Source organism: Meleagris gallopavo, chromosome 12 (assembly GCF_905368555.1).
Source record: "Meleagris gallopavo chromosome 12, MGAL_WU_HG_1.1, whole genome shotgun sequence".
Taxonomy (NCBI): Eukaryota; Metazoa; Chordata; class Aves; order Galliformes; family Phasianidae; genus Meleagris; species Meleagris gallopavo.
The window spans coordinates 15860375-15878623 of record NC_139415.1 but is presented as its reverse complement, the minus strand read 5'-3'; the positions used below and the strand labels follow the sequence as shown (position 1 = coordinate 15878623).

The 18249-nt window shown below is 43.1% G+C and overlaps 1 protein-coding gene and 1 long non-coding RNA gene across 8 annotated transcripts in view; one reads left to right on the top strand and one right to left on the bottom strand.

Annotated features, from left to right (window-relative positions):
* LOC109369662 (uncharacterized) overlaps positions 1-18249 on the top strand; it is a 60075-nt gene that overhangs the window by 16350 nt on the left and 25476 nt on the right. For 3 of the 7 annotated variants that reach the window (XR_014885828.1, XR_014885827.1, XR_014885826.1), the window contains exon 4: positions 7594-7688. The exons of 2 other annotated variants lie outside the window; for them this stretch is intronic. Coding sequence is in view for 1 of the 5 variants with exons in the window: in XM_085233867.1 (XP_085089993.1) it covers positions 7280-7380; positions 7594-7688 (196 nt within the window). In the remaining 4 variants the exon portion in view is untranslated. Of the gene's footprint in view, positions 1-5476; positions 5580-7276; positions 7381-7593; positions 7689-18249 lie in introns of all 7 variants that reach the window. 2 more of the 7 variants (XR_014885829.1, XM_085233867.1) reach the window with 2 other exon arrangements.
* Positions 14958-18249, bottom strand: part of LOC116217103 (uncharacterized) — an 85093-nt gene continuing 81801 nt past the window's right edge. Inside the window, exon 4 of the long non-coding RNA XR_014885832.1 lies at positions 14958-17042. This is a non-coding gene — a long non-coding RNA (uncharacterized LOC116217103). The remainder of the gene's footprint in view (positions 17043-18249) is intronic.

Below are 18249 nucleotides of genomic sequence, written 5' to 3'. Positions count from 1 at the left end.
GCGGCCAACGTTTGATGAGATGAATTTGTACTATGCCCCTTCTTGTGTTGGTGATTATTCAGGATTAAGATAACACAAACTATAAGGAGTATGAGTGGGGATCCATTATTTTCTTGTGGCCCACAAGTGGCAACAGCAGAAGCTGCCACATCTTGGGCTAGGAAATAGCTCACGGCTGACAATATTTCAAGAGATAATAAGGGAATGTCAAGCTTATCCAAGAAAAAAGAAATGACACAGAATATAAATAAGCAAAGTGCATAAAACATAAACCCGATCCTATTAAAATTAGCTATGTTTTAATTTCTGAAAAGGATGACATGTTGTTGTTAGGGTGTGCTGAACAGGAAAAGATTACATGCATCATTAAGAGAAACTGTTTTCAAGGGCCCTTTTAAAAAATGTGTATCTCTGTTTGCAATTGCCATGTGCAAAATATAAAAATCAGAGAAGGGGAAAAAAAAAAAAAAAGCAAGCAGTAGAAATAGCTCATTTTGTGAATTATAGGAAAAAATACACCATCTGTGATTTAGTAGAGTTCCCAAGTTCCCATCTGTGATTGAAGCAGTCCTTGCTGAGGGCTGAATTCCTGAGCCGTTCCGTATGATAAAATATTTCTCTTGGAAGAAGCTTGGGCTAATGGGTTGGTTTGTCTGGAACACAGCTCTTCTAGGTGAGACACGAAACCCTAGAGGTCTAAGTCTGCCTCTAGTGGCCAACTACAGTTCATAAACAGAAGCAAGAGTGAAAGGAGGTCAATAATCTCAAACCCATTTTTATCATTGTTTCAGTAGTGCTTTTTATCAGTTTAGGTTGCTGGGATGTAAGAGGTCTGGATGGTGATTTCATACTCTCTAGTGTAAGAATGTGTGCTTGCATACTTCTAAAAGTGTAGTATCTTTTTAAAAAATAATCCTATTTCTCCATTTTACCTATTTGGCCACATTTTATATAAAGGATGCAGGCAGTCAGCTGAGGTAAGTGTCTGAACTAGGGAGAGGAGCCCCTTCTCCTTTGGCTTTATAGTTTTTATACCTCAGAAGAGTGTGATTTGCCAGCTGCATTCCCACCCCAACATTTTTCCATGTGGGCAGATGGAATCACTGGAGTCCTTGCACAATGAAGCAGCTGCAAAACAGAAGCTCTATCCATTTCCTTTTGTTGTTGCTGTTAATTTCCCAGCAGAGCATGCCAGCAGCAGGCCTCTAATGCAGACTCACTGCTAGAGCCTTCTGAAGCCTCTGTATGCAGTGTCACTGCAAACCGTGTCTGAGTGCAGAGGTGGCCTTAGCTGTATCAGGTACTTCTATAAATGCAACATTTTCCATTCCAATGCTCTATTAATACACACACATACACCCTGGCGTGATTTCAGTTACCACTGAAATTTATATCGGAATAATAAATGCATTCACCTATTTAATTTATGTTTATATTTTCTACTCTGTATAATTATATGCTGATTATACAATTATAGAAAATACATGCATATTTTGCACGGTTATGCTGTTAATGAAATAATGTCTGCAGTAGAGTTCTGCATGTGTGTATGTATGCATGTTTATGAAATTACAGCCACAGTTGGTTGTGGCAGAGTTGTCCAGAGCTAGTCTGCCTCCATCTGCAGTGAGGTGTGCTGCTCGAGCAGACGGCGGCTCAGTGGAGGAGTGTGTATGTTGTTATTGTTATCACCTGTGGCTGAATCTAGTCCTATTACAAAATGGTTTCGGCATTATTATAAAGCACCTGTGATAAGGATGTTCATACAATCTGATTTGGTGCTAGACTGACTCAGCTCCCTGCCCCAGTTTTGATGCACTGTGTGAGGTGCACGGACCTCAAACGGGACACTTTGGAGCCCCTTACGCTATGCAGCACAGATTGGGCTGCTGGACCTGAATCTGCCCATGCCTCTGTTGGTTTCAGGACAGGCATTTCATTGTGCATGCAGCCTCAGAGCAGCAAGGTACCATTCCAAGGCAGCACCACTTGTCGCTGTGCGAGTGTGCAAGGCATGGGGCAAATTCATGTCACGGCATGCGATGCTGGAGTGCTCAGCTGCAAATTCAGTGAATACAATTGCAGTTGGCTCCCGTACAACCCTCTGGTCTGAGTGCTCTCATGCTTGCTGGGGCTTCCTAGTCACTGGTTTAATACAGATGAATAAACAAACAAGTAGCAGCCATTGATAGCATCAGCATCTGTGTTTGCACTGATGGTGAGCGAAGCGATTCACCCAAGCTAACAGAATAAGATTGCGTCAGAGCTGGGGACAGGATGCCTCCTTCCCACCTGCCTTCCCTGAGTATCAGCTGCTTCCTGCTTAGCTCCTCAAGGGAGAAAAAAGTTCTGTTCAACTAAGTAAATACGCCATGGCCGTGCCTCTCCCATACTGTCCAGGCCTTGCAACCAAAGAGTTAAAAAGAAATGAGTGCATTCGGCATGCTCTGTGGAGTTCCCAAAGTCTGAACATGAATGACCAAATTGCTTTTTACTTTTTAAATTAAGTCCTCTGTCTGTATGCATGCAGCTAACACTGTTGTTCCATTAAATGAAAGAATTTGTTCCCCCTCGTATTCTTAATAGGGTAAGACCCTGCAGTTCCGTCTCACAACTTTACTGACACAAGATCTTATTAAAAGCAATCCTCCCCCTCTCCTCCTTGAAATCTGAGCTTCTGATAGCTTCATCCACACTGTGTTTATTTTATATACACAGCTCTGCAGCTGCTGCTTCCTTCTTCTCCAATAAATGATAGTGTAACTGTTGCATCCACTAAAAAAAAGTAAATAAAATTAAATGGGGAAGAACAATACATCTCTGGCAGAGAATAGGAAATCTTTTAAGGCACGTATCTAAATTGTACAGCCTGATCTTAATTGTGAGGATAATTCTTTGTTATTTCAAGCAACTTGGAACATGACAGAAAATGCATGCTCTTGGCAGTACATACAGAAAGATTTCTTTGGAAACAATGGAGAGAATTCTCCTGAACTGGAAAGAGATTGAAGCTTCCTTCCTAGGTTAATAGTACTATACGCCGTGATGAAAGAAGAATGGCAGAATATGCTAGAATCTATTTGATTGGCTTGGAAGACTTTTGCAGCACAGACAATACTGAATGAGGCCCAGCAGTGGTGTTACATGGCAGGACAGCAGTACGAGGTGTCACATTAGCAGTGAGGAGCCCCATGAGCAGCACCCTCTGGACAGCTGTGTCTTGCTCTGCAGGAAGACTTGAGAGCAGGAACTTTCCCCTCATCCTTCCAAGCAGGTGAGCCCAGCTGAGGCTACGCTGGGCTGATGCCACCAATGTATGGCTCCTTCTGGGCTCTAGGCCAGTGCCCTGCTGTTATCACTGCCCTCTGTTTGTGCCATCACTGATGAGGCCAACAAATGAAGTGAAGGCCAGCAGCAGCACCGTGATAGTTGGCCATGCTGTGGGAGTGAGGTACAATTTCAAGGTCTCTATTCAGTACTGAGACAAAACTCTTGAATTTATCAGCAATTTGTCTATAGAGCTGGGAAACAATATTAAGCAGAAGCAGAACAAAACAAGAGAGAGTTATGTGAAACTACGTTAAAACAGGACAATATTAGGGATAACCTCCGAAACTGCAATTGTTTGGCTCTTCCTGGAACAAGGCGAAGCTGTGCAATGTGCAGTCAGCTTGTTGGTAGCCTGACCAGTTCACAAACTACAGAGCTGAGACATTGAGGGAAAACAAGTTGCTGGAGGGGAGTTAGGGACAGAGACAGTCAGGTAGCTGAGGAAAAAAAGAGGACCTTGTACAGTAATCTGTAAGAAGGGTGAAGAAATACTTGCAAGCAATTGGAAACATTGACCTTGGTAAGGATGAGAGGGTAAATAAATAATCCAGGTGATGACTTAAAAATGTAGAAATCTTTTATTTAAAAGAAAGAAAAGAGTGAAAAAAAGCTACAGAGGGTGGAATGTGCTTAGAAAGACCCTGGGAAAGATCAAACAGGGCCAAGCACTGCAGCTCTGTGTGAAGAGCAGCAGTTCAGTCGAGGTGTAAGCATTATCAAAAGGATGATGGAAAAGGAATAATGGCTATACGAGGAAAGAAAAAGGTTTCCAAAACAAGTGAAGTAGCACTAGTGGGAGATTTCCCCTGGATGCTCTCTGGGAAATGTGTGGAGGAAGGGCTGAAGGGCACTGGCTCAGGAAAGCACCTGGCATGACTGTTCTCAAGCTGCTCAGCAGGACTCAGCTTTCCTGCCTTTCCAGATGTAGGCGCTCACCAGCTCTGCCTCAGCTTCCCTGTAAGCGATGCCCTACTACAAGTGTGGCACTGCAGCCCAAACAGGTCCCCGGGAAGGTGCCATGGGGACACAGCTCTCTGCAGAGGATGGGCTCCAGCTGTGCCTGCTGCTGCACATGGCAGCTCCTTGTGTATAACTTGAGCCCTACAGAACCTAAGCCTTCTACATGTCGTGTTTAACGTATAATCTGTGGCAGCTCACCCTTGCACCTAAATAGATACTGGCAAGTTGTTTACTGTGGCCTCAGCCTGCTTTTGTGCCACACTTGCAGGGCACCTGCTGAGTGCAGTGCTGCCTGGAGGCCTGACCTGGGAGAGGGTGGGGTAAACCTCAGCTTCCCAGAAAAGAGGAGGATGCTCCAGACCGTGCTCACATACCTGCTCTGCAAGGCAGGCTGAGGCTGGCTGTGGGTTACTATTCCAGTGTAGCCTCAGGGGTAAATAAAAGAGGCCGTGTTCCCATGAATACTGGCCCTTGTACCACTACAGGTGATAACAGGAAAAAGGGCAGCTCCCTGACCTGAGCCAACCCAGAAGAAAGCATCTGAGATACCTGCAGGTCTCCCTGTTTCTATACAGCTTCTTGTGTATGCTGCAGCTTTAGGCAAAATATGAAGTAGTTTGATTGAAATTAATATAAGCTAGAGCTCATCATGAAATAATCATGCCATCTTTGGTGAAAGTGGGAATTTGTCTGGGAACTGATCAGGTATTTCTCTGTGGACTAAATGCTGAATTAGGACCAGTGATGTGATGAGGACACAGGAAGCAAAAACCCTGCCCTGTGAAGGAGGGCAGTAAGGGAGATCTTCATGTAGTTGCATAAACTATTAACCTTTCTTGCTGCAAAGTGCCATCTAGTGTTCACAGCCAGTCCTGCTGGCTGTGGAATTGCAGTTTCAGGCAAACAGTTCAAAAGACTGTAAGGGAGGCAGACAAACTTTAATAACTAGATATTACTGGCTGTTAATACAATTGTCCTCAGCTTCTTCATTATATGATGGAATGGGAAATGTTTCAACTGGGCTAAAAATGTAATCTAGCTCTCAGAAAACAAAACAGAGCTATCTTGCTATCAGCTATCTTGAAACCAACCGCGCCATTTCATTCACAAAATATGTGCCCAATGATGTATCAAATTTGCACATGCAGTGAGCATTATGGTATCATGAATGTTGTTTGTATTGCAGTGGAGCTTCTGTGTGCTGACTGGAGAAGTCACATTAGGCCCTGCACACATGGAGTGGTGTAGGAAGCTCTCTTTCCTGCAAGTTTGCAAATCAGCTGCAATGAGTAAGTGAATCCAGGAACAGGAGAGCAGGTTAATGATCATCATACACTGTGGGTAGGTGCATGCAAGCTATTTCTGTATGCAGATTAGAAATGCAATAGCAAACATACTTTATAGTCTTAAACCAGACCCAGCAAAGACACAGTTTATCATTTAAAGTCTAAGAATTGGGAATCTAAGATCCACAAGAATGGTTAGAAATTGGAGGTGGAGGAAAGGTAAAAAAGGGCACAAAAATAATCCCACATTCAGGACTGTATCTGGGGCATCTTTCACACGAGGCTGGGGCAGTCCTCATTGGCTTGGCAATTCTCCTGCCAGATCTGATCACCCTGAAACTACCTCGAACACAGACCTCAAACAGAAAGGTTGTTATTATTATTTGTTGTTATCTGCAAAATGCTGACAGCACTTAGAAATGCCAGACGATTCATGCCTTGGGTTTTGCTCTTGCAATAGCCAGGAGCACAGTCTAATTAGCCCTAAAAATGTCCATGATAGAGAACAGCCCTACTGACAGGGAGCAAATTAGGTCTCTGACCTAGCAAAGCATTTAACCATGTGCCACATATTTTAGCACATGTATCTTTAGATTAAGAGCTGGATGATGTAACCTTTTCTGTCTCTAATTTCTTTGACTGCAGTATGAAGTACAGCCCAACTTGCTTGCTGGGGAAGCCTTGCATATAGTATTAATCTGCTTTCTAAACTGACTCCTTTTGTCTGGAAAAAACATGAGGGCTTACACCCAAACCAGAGGATCTTTGCCATTTACTCTCCTGAAATTTCCATAGGAAAACTCATCCCCATGTCCAGCTGTCCACAGCAGCTGACTTCAACGGTGCTGCCTAGTAACATCTGTGGAGAAGCTCACAGTAGCTTTAGCACATCTGTGGCACAACCACCGCCCTGTCTTTTCAACAGTAATGCAGACCTTTCCATGACAACTGGTCATCTAAGAGACTCTTATTTCCTGCATCACACAGTCCTGTCCTCACACACAGGCAATACACAATCAGAGTCTTATGGCTATCTCAGCAAGAATGATAACAGGTCCTCCTTTCTTTTTGCTCCTTTGTGATCTGCTGAATCACTCTAGAATTCCTCGTTTCATTTCAGTAATAAACGACAGAACAAATACAACAGCAATGAAGAGCCTGAAGAGTGGCACCAACTATAGAGGATAGTGAGAAGTATGCAGATTTATCTTGGAGTTTGGAAAGCAGCAGCTGACTCAGAGCATGATGGAGTCACTTTGTTGTTTGAGTTAACATTAACTTTATGATGTTCTCTGTGGTAATGAGGACTTCATGAGGAGCTACATGACCCTCAAGGGAATTTTGAGTTTAAAGTTTTACCCTGTATCTTCTCATGTGGTGTTAGAGGTATAAACTCTGCAGGACAGACTGGGAGCACGTCTGCTTTCCTTTCCAAGCCACATGATGACCTTGGTGGGTTGCTTCAAGATGGGTAGAACAGGAGGCTTAAGAAAGAAGCTCCAGCTGGAAGCTGGTGGGTGTTACATTTAATCTGTTTGCATTTTTTGGTTCAGGTAGTGTGCCAGAAAATACCTGCTCTTTCCCCATACTCATTATTGGCCATCTCTTTGCTAGTTGGTCTGACTGCACCTCTCTGCTCTTATCTCCTACATTTTATATTAATTCCAGCAACTGCTGTGTGGTTTTCACTGCTTTGACAGGGCATGGTACCATGGGGCAAAACCCTCTTTCTCTGTCCTTGTCCTGTTGTGATCTCAAAGGCCCTGAAGCTGTACCTGCAGAGAGCACTGCATAAAGCTGGCAGGTGAGATATCTGCCTGTGGAGCCTGTGTGCCTTCCTTCATGTACATCCATTTTGCCTCTCTTGTACTGAGTGGGAGGGATATGATTATGAGACAAGTTACAAACTAATCAGAGCAGGTTAGGGTCACCTTGCATTTTGATGCAGAATTAAACCAATGAGGAACTTGATTGGCTCATGCTAAAATGATCATCACGACTGTTTCTCCTTTCTTAGGTCTGAAGAGCCTAGTGATCCCATTTCTGAGTCAGAGTCTCAACACAGTTTTTCAACACAATTCTCAATTAGCAGCACAAGGGAAAAAAAAGCAGGTAAGAGAAGACTTCTGAATTATTGAGAGGGAACCTCAGTGGTTTGCACGCTAGGGTAACAGCTCCTCTTGCAAGTAGAACCCTCAGTGGCATGCTCTTCTAACTGGAAATACATGTTATTTTCTTTTTTGAAAGTATGGATGCTATTTTAATTGCCAATTACTGCTTAATAAAAGGAATTCAATAATACATAATAAAAATACCTTATAATATGAATTACATGTGGCCCAGCTTTACTGCTGAAGTCATGCCTCAGTCACTGATTGGGATGGTTTATCCAAGTGCTTATCTTTAAGCCCCAAAATAATCCCACTGAACTCAGCAGTAGAAGGCACCCTTCAGTATTAAAAACCAAATCTCCAGCTGTAGTATTTTACAATTTTAGTACCCGACAACCTAAGTGTTTGCCAACTGCAATCTTTCTGTTCATTTTGGCTTCTCTTGGGTGTATTATATGACTCTAGTTTTACTCATTAAAGTCTCAGATTGTGCTTGTTTTGTTAACAACCATTAGGGCAGGGGTTCTGACTCTTAATTGGCACCATCTGGAAATGAGAAGGAAATTGCTTAGGATGAACGCAAAGACGAGGGAAGTCCTTACAGTTTCTCATGTTTGCAAAACTTGTCCCATTTGCAATAGCCACATTGACTTAGGAACCTGCCTGCCCTTCCATTTCTGCTGGGAGCTGGTGGGAGTGTTTTCTTTCAAGAAAAAGATAATCACCGTGTTGCCAGCAGAACTAGAAAATAATCATTTTGAAGTGGAAAGTCGCACAATTCAGGCTGCTAGCGAACCAGGCCTTTTAATGCAAATTGAATATCTTTGTTCCCAGTTTTTTCCAATCCTACACCACTTGTTCAGCATTTCCTCATTTTCTGGCACTGGTTTCCATAGCTGCATGCAATCACACTCTCACACAGATGCCATTCTGTGTTCAAAGCACTGAATGCTACAGGGCATATTAGTGTTTTTATGCTTTAGATCTATCTTTATGTAACTTCAGAGCTCATTAATATATACCATTTTGTGTGATTAAAAAACAACAACCTGGCACATAAAAAGCTTTGAACAGGAGAATGGATTGTAAGGAAAATGGCTTTCTTTTCATTATGCAGATTTTAAGCTAGACATGAGATGTGCCCAGAGAGTCAGTGGAGTAGTAGCACTGCCTACTGCAAGGCAGTGATTCCCTGACTGCAGCCCTCCAGACAGCATGTCAAAAGAAACGGGAGAAGTCAAATGCTATTTAACTATGAAGATTTTCACATTATGATTTCACAGCAGTGGATACAAATGAATGGAAAAAGTCCATGGCATTCGTCTTAAGAGCTTTTAGTTTTTAAAATCTCATTGAAAGGTGTGCTCATTTGCAGTGTAGAAAGACAGAGACTGGACTGAGATGTGCAGGTATGGGAATGATGGCCTCACTTTGAATACTGAATGAGCACAGAAAGGTGTGAAAGCTCTGGCTGTTGGTGAAGCACAGTTCTTCTCGTTTGGCTACAGCCTGACATGCTGACTCTAAAACTGTTGTGCCAGAAAGTATGTAGATGATGTGTGCCAGCACACAGTGCTCTAGCTGTGGATGTGGGTTTTGAAGCAATGAGAGTGACGTGGGTGTTTTTCTGACCATCAGTTCAGATTTACAACTGCTTTCTGTCTAACGACACCAGTGTGTCACCTGCTAGCCAAAGCACAGGCTGTTTTAGCATTAAAAGCCATAAGTGAGTGCTTCTTTCAGGTTCCTCTCCTTGACAATGCTTACTGTTCTTCCAGGGCATCCTGGTTACCTCCAAGAACAAGGCTGACCAGCACAGGCCTCTGTTGTCCTAACTGACCTAATGCTGTAGGTGCATGTGATTTAAATGGCATCATTCAGCAAAGCAGCAGGACAATCTCCCCATCCAATTTAAGAGTCTATACTCATAAGGAGCAGCTTTCCAGAAAAAAAAAGATACACTGGAGGTGGTTGGAATCCACTGATGCAGCATGGGCAGTGGCAATAATGTAAAATCTGGCATATAACCCACCCAACGCTCACAAAACTCTTCTAGAAATGGACAACCAAACCCATTTTTCCTGTCATATCTCTGATTTTGTGTTAGGGGTACGTGACTTGAGCAGCAATGCAGCTCTGGGCAGCTGGAGAAGTAAGGGAGAGAGCCACACACAACCCACACAATTCTGCTTCCAAACAGCAGCTCCAAGCATTTTCCCAGTGCTGAGAACTTTCCTCCTTCTCCTTTTCCTCCTATGCGTTAAAGGAATGTACTGATTATACGGAACTATGGCAGCAAATTGCTACTAATGTATGAAATGAAAATCCACGCCTCACGGCACAGAGATCTTAGACAGATACTCTGCAATTACTGCCTTGCTACAATTTCTGCTGGGTGTTACTCAAACACAATACTGAGCACAGGCAATTTACTGCAGAGGTCATAAAAAATCTCATTAAACCCACATAATTTAAGACCAGGTAGTTTCCCAGCTCACGTTTTGGCTTGGCACAAAGCTGTGGGACCTGGCTGGGTGGCTGCCCACAGGAAAAATCTCTCTCTGGTTGAGGAAAAGCAGTGGCAGTGGGAGGAGTGAGCTATTCTACTGTATGGGAGGACGTGGAGGCTGACTAGCTGCACGTTTCTCTCACTGTCTTGCAGAAGCCTGGGGATGTAACCAGCTGCTGAGAGTGCAGGTTTGATGTGGAGAGGCTTAAGAACTGAGCTAGTCTCTCAAGTAGCCAACAGCCTGAACCTGATAGCCATTTGTTTCCTGGGAATAGCACCCCCCCCGGGGATTTGGCTCTCTCTCCACTGTGATAATCTGTTGAATACTCTACAAGATACTGGACCAGATTTTCTCCACAGCGGCATCAGGTACTGCTGCTTGGAGCAGGCAGGGCCAGTTGGCAGCAGTGCAGGCGTCTCACAAATGTGCTGATGTAGCACTGACACGGGAGCTGCTGCCAGGGCCCTGCCTGCAGAAGGGTAGGCAGGAATCAGAACTATCTTTGTGCAGTGTAATTTAGTGACAGGCCCAGCTGTCCTGACTCCTGTTTTTAGGTGGTAAATACCCCACACAGAGGTGCCACAACTGTGCCAGTCAGGGTGAATCAAACTCTCCAAGCAGCCACCACTGAGGCATTTTACCTTCTCCAGCTAACGACCCAAGGTGTCAGCTGGTTGTAACAGGAATAAACACATTTCCTATCATCCAGGTCTTTTACAGCCAGATGACACTCGGCATCTGAGTGAGGTGTCAGTCCAAGAAGAAATGCAGGCTCCCAGATCTGCCTTCTTGATGCTGGCCATGGCTGGCTGGAGCCTCTGCAGGGGATGGCATCTGTGTTCATCAACTCTGCTTCTTGCTGCCCAGCTCTGGGGCTGGGCCATGCTGCCTGACTGCAGCAGGAGCTGTGATGGAAGCAGAAGCTCTGTGGGTGAGCCAGGAGCCTGGCAGGGGTTCCTGCATGTCTGGGAATAAACACACCTGAGTAACTGTAGGAAAGATGGTTCAGCTACAAGAGATTGTAGCTACGGACACTCAAGAAGCCCAACAGAAAAACCCCAATATCAGTTTACTAACTTTTCTTCCAAGACAATGACAATACATTTTTAAAATGAGTTAATTCTCTTCCTGCAGCAACCTAGCACATCCTTTTTATTTTTCCCTGTAAAGCCTAGTTTTCCATTGGAATATTACAACCGAAAGAAAATACTTGATATTGATGGGGAAACAACACAATGACATCAGATACCCAAGGAGAGATATTTGTATATACAGAGAGAATTTAACCTCAAAGACTCAGTTCACCTATTCATGTGTGATTTATATTGCCCCAGGCTCCTAGGCAGAGTGAACACTGACACCCTTTGATGTTGAAAGAAGCCTGGTGACTGGCCTTTGGAGAGATTTGTGATGTCTCTATCAGCCTGTCAGTGGAAAACCAGGCAGCAAAGCCAGGCCCCCTGAAGATTTCAAGGCCTTGTAGGCAGAGGAACTGTGTAAGCATTTTACTTTCACCAAGTGCTTGAGAGGCTGAGCACAAACAGGCAGTCTAATTGAGTGGCTACAGAGCAGTGTGCTGCAGTCTGCATCTGCATGGCTCTCCATGACTGCTGCCCTTTAGGCCAGGAAGAGGGGCCAGGAATGGGTGCATTTAGCAATTGCATGTCTCTGGGTGATGGAGTGCTTTTGCAGCATGGTGGAGATATAAAAACCCACGGACAAGGCTTTAAAGTGAGGAATAAACCTTGCTTATTTGAAATGCAAAGCATTTTCTTGTACTTGCAGATGGACAGATAGGCCCTGCCCCTAATTACTGCCCATCTCTGTGGTATCAGGTGTCAAGAGTTTTCAGTGGGATGAAATAGTCCTGAATAGGTTTGACATCCTACAATGAAAAGGACGGTACCAGAAGAAAAAAGAAGTGCCAGCAGTGCAATATGTGCTGTACAGCTCTGGCACAGGACCAGATCATGCACCAAGGTTAGCGATGGGAAGCAGGTGGCAGGAGGGACCAGGGGCTGACGCTCCTTGTGAGGTGAATTCCCAGACAATGTGTTGAGCAACACTTTGGAAGATAGGATTAAAATTCAATATAATGCTGATAGATTGGGGTAATGACTTGAAAACAGTAACACATGATATAATAAAGACAGCTGTAGAATGGTTTACATGGAATTAAGGACTGCTGGCTAGGCACAGCAGGATCTGAGGATTACTGGGGATTATAAACTGAAGATGCATCTAAAATATGATGCTATTGCAAAAACAAACAAAGGACCAGTGCTCCATGGTTATATTGAGGATGAGAGCTCATTTGAATCAGATGTGTCCAAGGTTTCAGCTCATCAGGAAATGTACAGAAATTCTCCAAGCACTTGGAGACTAAGACCAAGTGGGAGCTGGTATGTACCACTTGGCAAACACAGACTAAGAAACTGCCTTTGAGAGAGAGACTGAGGCATCTAGAGAGGGAATTTTCTATGGTCTTTGAGAACTAAAAAGTGAAGCTGTTGTTAACTCAGAAAGAGATGAGGAGATTGGGTAAGGACCCCAATGAACAAATGTCACTAAATGCCATGCCCTGATGATGCATTCTGCTTTACTAGAATTGTGCTTAGACTGCTAACCTGTATCTGGTTCATTTTACATGTGGTGCAGTTGAATTAATTTTATTATTATTATTATTATTATTATTATTTTGACATTCCAATTCTGTTGGGCCATAATGAAGAGGGCAGGAATATGGAGATAAATTTCTTTTTCTCTCTGTCTGTATCTCTGAGAAGCACTGTACCTATAGCATTAGCAATGTCATTTATTGTCCTTTACATGCACTTGTCCCTTTGGAAAGTCAAATGCTGGTATCATCCTTCCGTTCTTTTTTCTTGTGCCCTTCAAGTGAAAGGACTGTAAAGTCATAGGCTTAAAGGTTGTGAACAGAACAGCTGATGCTGGAGAGCAGATATCCATACATTTACCTCAGTGGGAAAGTGGAGAGTAATTGTGGGTTCTGATTTTCCATGGCGCCTCTGTGGGGAACTAATAGTCTGGACTTGTCCTTTCTGAGGCCTAATTATGTCTCTCTGTCAAACTATAAAAACAAGAGTCTGTAGCATCACAAGGGAAAATGAAAGCTATTGGCCTGTGTTCTGCATTTAATAGGATGTCAAAATCTAAAGCACAGTCTGACTGGTTTTTGACTGGGGTTAGAAAAGAAAATGCAACTAATTAGGCTGTTCTGAATATCCCTCTTTGTCTCATAGCTGTAGACTTGCAAACTGTAACGTACTGGGAGTCCCAAACTCTCTGATCAGTGCTGCTGTCTGGGTGGGAGGGTCTTTTCTGCTGATGGGATTCAGGCTCCACTTAAGCAATGTCACTGTTAGTGAGGACAGTTCCCTGGGAAATGCTTTGTGCCATCCAACTTCTGTGTGTAAGGAGATGGAAAAACAGAGCTAAGATTTTAGGTGTAAGGAGCTGGAGATGAGCACTCCATTGGAAGCATCACACACAGTTGATGAACTAGTCCTTTCAGCTTTCTTTGAAGATTATTTTCCAAAGTCTTTGACAATGAAGAAAAATGACGAAAGCATCTCATGCATGAAATGCATGATGCCCTATATATGAACAATTAAAGCATTAATTACACTTTGGAGTCTGTTGTATTACACATTAGTTGATGTCCTAGTACCTTCCTCTATTCTTCAGAAGTTAATTTGAGAGTTTTTTTGCTTTTTTTTTTTGCAGTGAAGACATTTCTTGGAGAGAACTGCAGAAGTTACTAGTTTCTTTTACCTTTCCCTTGTCAGCTGCCCTCATTCTGAACCAATGCTACGCTCAGCTGGCTCCTCATGTTTTACAGATGAACTGAAATAAAGTGGAATTTGTCCCACTGTGAAATAAAGGAAGAGGAAAAAATAACTGTCTGCAAGATTTTTCATGCAAGTCCCCCATCCTCGGTTTTGCCCTCTTTTTGACAAAGAAATTTGATTGTCTTCCACTTAGACATTCTAAGGCACCTTTCTGGTTTTCATTCTTTTTTCTGATCTAACACTGGGTTAGTCAGGAAACTGCCAACTTTGCCTCACAGTCAAAATTAAACACCGCAATTCAAACTGAGAGGATATCAATGGGCAGGAAAAAAATGAGGTCTCAAAATGGTGTTTTTAAATGTCACTTCTACAAGGTCTTGCACGAGGATTTGAGTTAGGAAAGCAGTCAATGAGTCTGCAAGAAAGGAGAAGGTCTTTCCAGGAGTCAGCCTAAAAAGAAAGAAAAAGAGTGGAAGAGAGAGTAAAAAGAGAATGAACTGCAGAAACATAACAAACTTAGGAAGCTGAGAGAAATGAGCACCTGGATCATTTTGGAGACTGAGAAAATACTGTGTGACAAGGCCTCAACACTTATGTGGAGATTTACAGCTGTTGTTTCCAATAACTGCACAGTGATTTCACCCACAAATAATAGTTTCTGCGGAGACAGCTAAACATTGCTGGTAAGTGTGCCTTTTCCCAGGTTGCAGCAGCAAAACAGACTCAAAGCAGTTTGGGCTCAGTACAGGAAGCAGAAAACTGCTCACTTGGAAACCTTGTCTAGGCAGACCCTTCTTCTCTGGCAGTGAACAACATCCACTTGGCAGCAGCAAGGAAAGCAATGGGATCTGACCATCACTTGAAAAGCTCTTTAGCTCTGGGTCTGTCCTGTGTTTCCAGCTGCAGAACTGCTCTCCCTAGAGATGAGGGCAGCAAAACTGTGGCCTTTCTATGGCTTACTCAGTGTCTGAGTACTCAGTGTTTTTGGTCTAAAACCAAGATATACCCATGAAGGTGCTCATCTGGTGCCAAGCCTCTAGTCCAGGCAGGGACCAGTCACACATTGTTTTCCGTGGCCCCTGAGGACAAGCTTCCCAAAGCTCATTGAGGAGCTACTTAGCTAAGACCTATATCTGTATTTTTAGGAAAGTCTTTGAGAATGATCTTAACCTAAATGCCCATTTAAGCCTTATTGAACCGTGGTGGAGGCGGATTTACACATGGGCTTAAATAATTTCCTGACTGCAAGCTGCAGCTCTAAGTTTTGTGTATTGTTTCCAGTTTAGTGATGATAGCCCTCTCTCAGTATAAGTAATGTGTGAGTTACGCAGCACAGGGAGAATGAAATGATAAATTATCACTTCTGAGAGAATAGCCAGTTTGTTTGCTGTCTCCCTACCAGATCCTTCCTAGTGCAGGTGCTCACTGTGGTTTCTCCTATCAGCAAAAAAGCCTTCCTGATTGCCCCATGCATAGCGCAGCCTGTCAGGAGCCACCAAAATCCCATATCTGAGCACAAAGGTATGGGGCATTTTGAAGGTCTGACAGTTACTGAAATCAGAAACTGCAGTTAAAATGCAAGCCTCTTACAAATGGAGGGTGGAATAATAACCACACAGCTTAAATTTAGCATAAAAAGTTATAAAATAGGTGTTATGGTGGTGGGAGAGTTTGCATTCTTTTAGTCTATTTTCATCTGTACAGCTTAAAGGGTTGGAGGGGATGTGCTGTGCAAATAAAGGATTACTTTTACTTTTTAATCTGTGGCATGAAGATGACATAAAATCTACCCCTGTGAGTTGCCATGTAAATGAATCCAAGTCAAATAATACACAGGGAGCAACAAAGCAAGCCAACCCAGCCTGCTCTGCAATATGGGTGTTTAATTTGTGCATAGAAATCCCAGGAACTGAAAAAAACTGGGGCCATTTCAAAATGCACAGAGCCATGCCACCCTCCTTCCCACAAAAGCTGATCTTTTAAAATATTTTTTAAATATGTATTTTTTTTAGGAGAGTGGACAGGGAAGGAAGAAAGGTCAGCAAATCCGTGTTAGATGATAGCACAGATTCCTCAGCTACAAAACGCAAGGGCCGAGCAGAACAAAGAGATTTGCATTCTAAGTGATGCAAAGCAGCCAGCAGCGTTTTAATGTTGTGTTTGCTCTGTGATGTCTTCATCAGGCGCTCAAAGGCAGCGGCTCTGGCAGCCGTGGGTCCCTGTGAGCCTGTCAAACTCCGTTTCCATGGTTTTCCTTCAGGCAGCACCATCGGCAGACAGCACGGAAACGGACCCCTGCAACCTGTTTTGAACAGTGTCTCTGATGTAGGGCCCCAGAGCGGGCATCAAACTAGCAACAAGCAGCAAGAAAATAACAATTTTGCTTTTCGCAGGTGTCAGAACGGCAAACAAAAGGCTGTTTGTAAAAGATGCAACATCCCCTTTTTGTCGGTGCTGGCAGTTTAAAGTCAGCCGGGCAGCCGTTAAGGAGGAGATTTTGGATGGGGTGTGCTGTGAGAAGGAGCTCGTCTTGAGGAATTCCAGTTGTTACCTCTTGCATCCTTTAGCCTCACTGAACAGGGCCTTCTCATCACTGAGCTATTCATGCTGTTTCAATTATTCCCTTTGTGTGTATGACCAGGGCTATTTTTTTTCAAACAATTCTATATATCTATATTTCCAGACAAAAAAAAAGCATAAGAGTCTCATTCCTCCTTAGCTTGAAAAACACTCTTTCCTTTAAAAAAACAGTTCAGAACACGTTAAGCATTTTAAGCGTTATTTCAGCACTGATAGAGAACAGTTTGTTACCTGTACTGGCAAGAATGGACATTCAGTGCCACAGGGCTCACAGCCTGTGCTCGTGAGCTCTGCATGGTTACCTGGAGCTTGCAGCACATGACCTTCACACTCATCAGGGCACAGCTCCTTCCATCACACATCCACCTGCTGGAGGTCAGCAGGCTGTACGCATGGCAGTCCAGGATTCCTGGTTCCTCTGAATCTCGATGTTTGCAGCTCCTTTTCAGAGTTCTATTAAGAATACATAACAGTGTAATTCCAATTCCCGATTTCATGGTGCCCACTACCTCAGAAACACAATCTTGTTCTTTTTAATGGAAAATATCAAAATGCTTGTGGCTGTGTTCCAAATAAGGGCGGAAACAAATTACAGGGAAAAAAAAAAAAATAAGTGCCAAGGCTCATGCGAAGTAGAGATGCATTTTTCTGTACAGCTCTCAAACCAAAGCAATCTAGTTCATGGTCTGACTAAAGTTATCCGAAGTATATTCAATAAATGATGTTTTTGTCCTCAGAGAACTCACTGGATGTTTTGTCACCTCCTACATTTTTCAAATACATTTAATACTTTACTCATAATTAAGGAGCTGGTTAATACTGTACTGTATCTGCATATGGAGCAGACTGAAGTTGCTATGTGTGCTTGGAGAAACACACGAGCTGAGGAGCTGAGAAGCAGACATAGGGATGTAACGCTACAACTGAAATCCTACCCTCATCATCTGTTTAAAGGAATACTCAGTATCTAAAGAGAAAATAGGCTTGTAATTGAGAAAGCTTTCAAAGTGATTATGATATATTGATTATTATGATTTCAGAGCTCTGATCTGCTAAATATGTATTTTTAAAATGAACACTGTTTGCATCTGCAACACTGATTACATGAGAGCAAGTCCAGGTACAACCATACTGACACTATAGGCAAGGTACTAACAGATACCAGTGTTGCTCACCTTGGCATATACAGTTCCCATGTTCCAAAAATAGCTAAATTGTTTTCCATCGATAGAAACAACACATTCATTCTAAATGTATTACTGTACAGTGCAGAATTTGCTCTGACTTACTCAAGAGCCAGCTGTACAGCAGAACGAACATTCAATGAAATGAACAGTGGCTGGCATGAAGGAAAGGGGTGAACAAGCCACAGACTCTAGCAGGGATTTCTTTTGATCAGAGCAACTGTTTATGACTTCTGTTCAGTGTCTCAAAATGAAAAAAAATATGTCTGTGTCGCAGTAGAGACAGAAGCTGGCAGCTGTAGTATGCCTGGACTATTTTTTAATGAATACTGTTGTTTGCAGGGTACTAGGTGATCATACAAAACATGCCTTTGTATTGTTTCTCAGTTAGCTGTAAGTGGTGTGGGTTAAAGCAAACAAACAGGAAAAGCAGAACCTACTTCACTGAAGAATGGTTTGGAACCATACACTTGTGT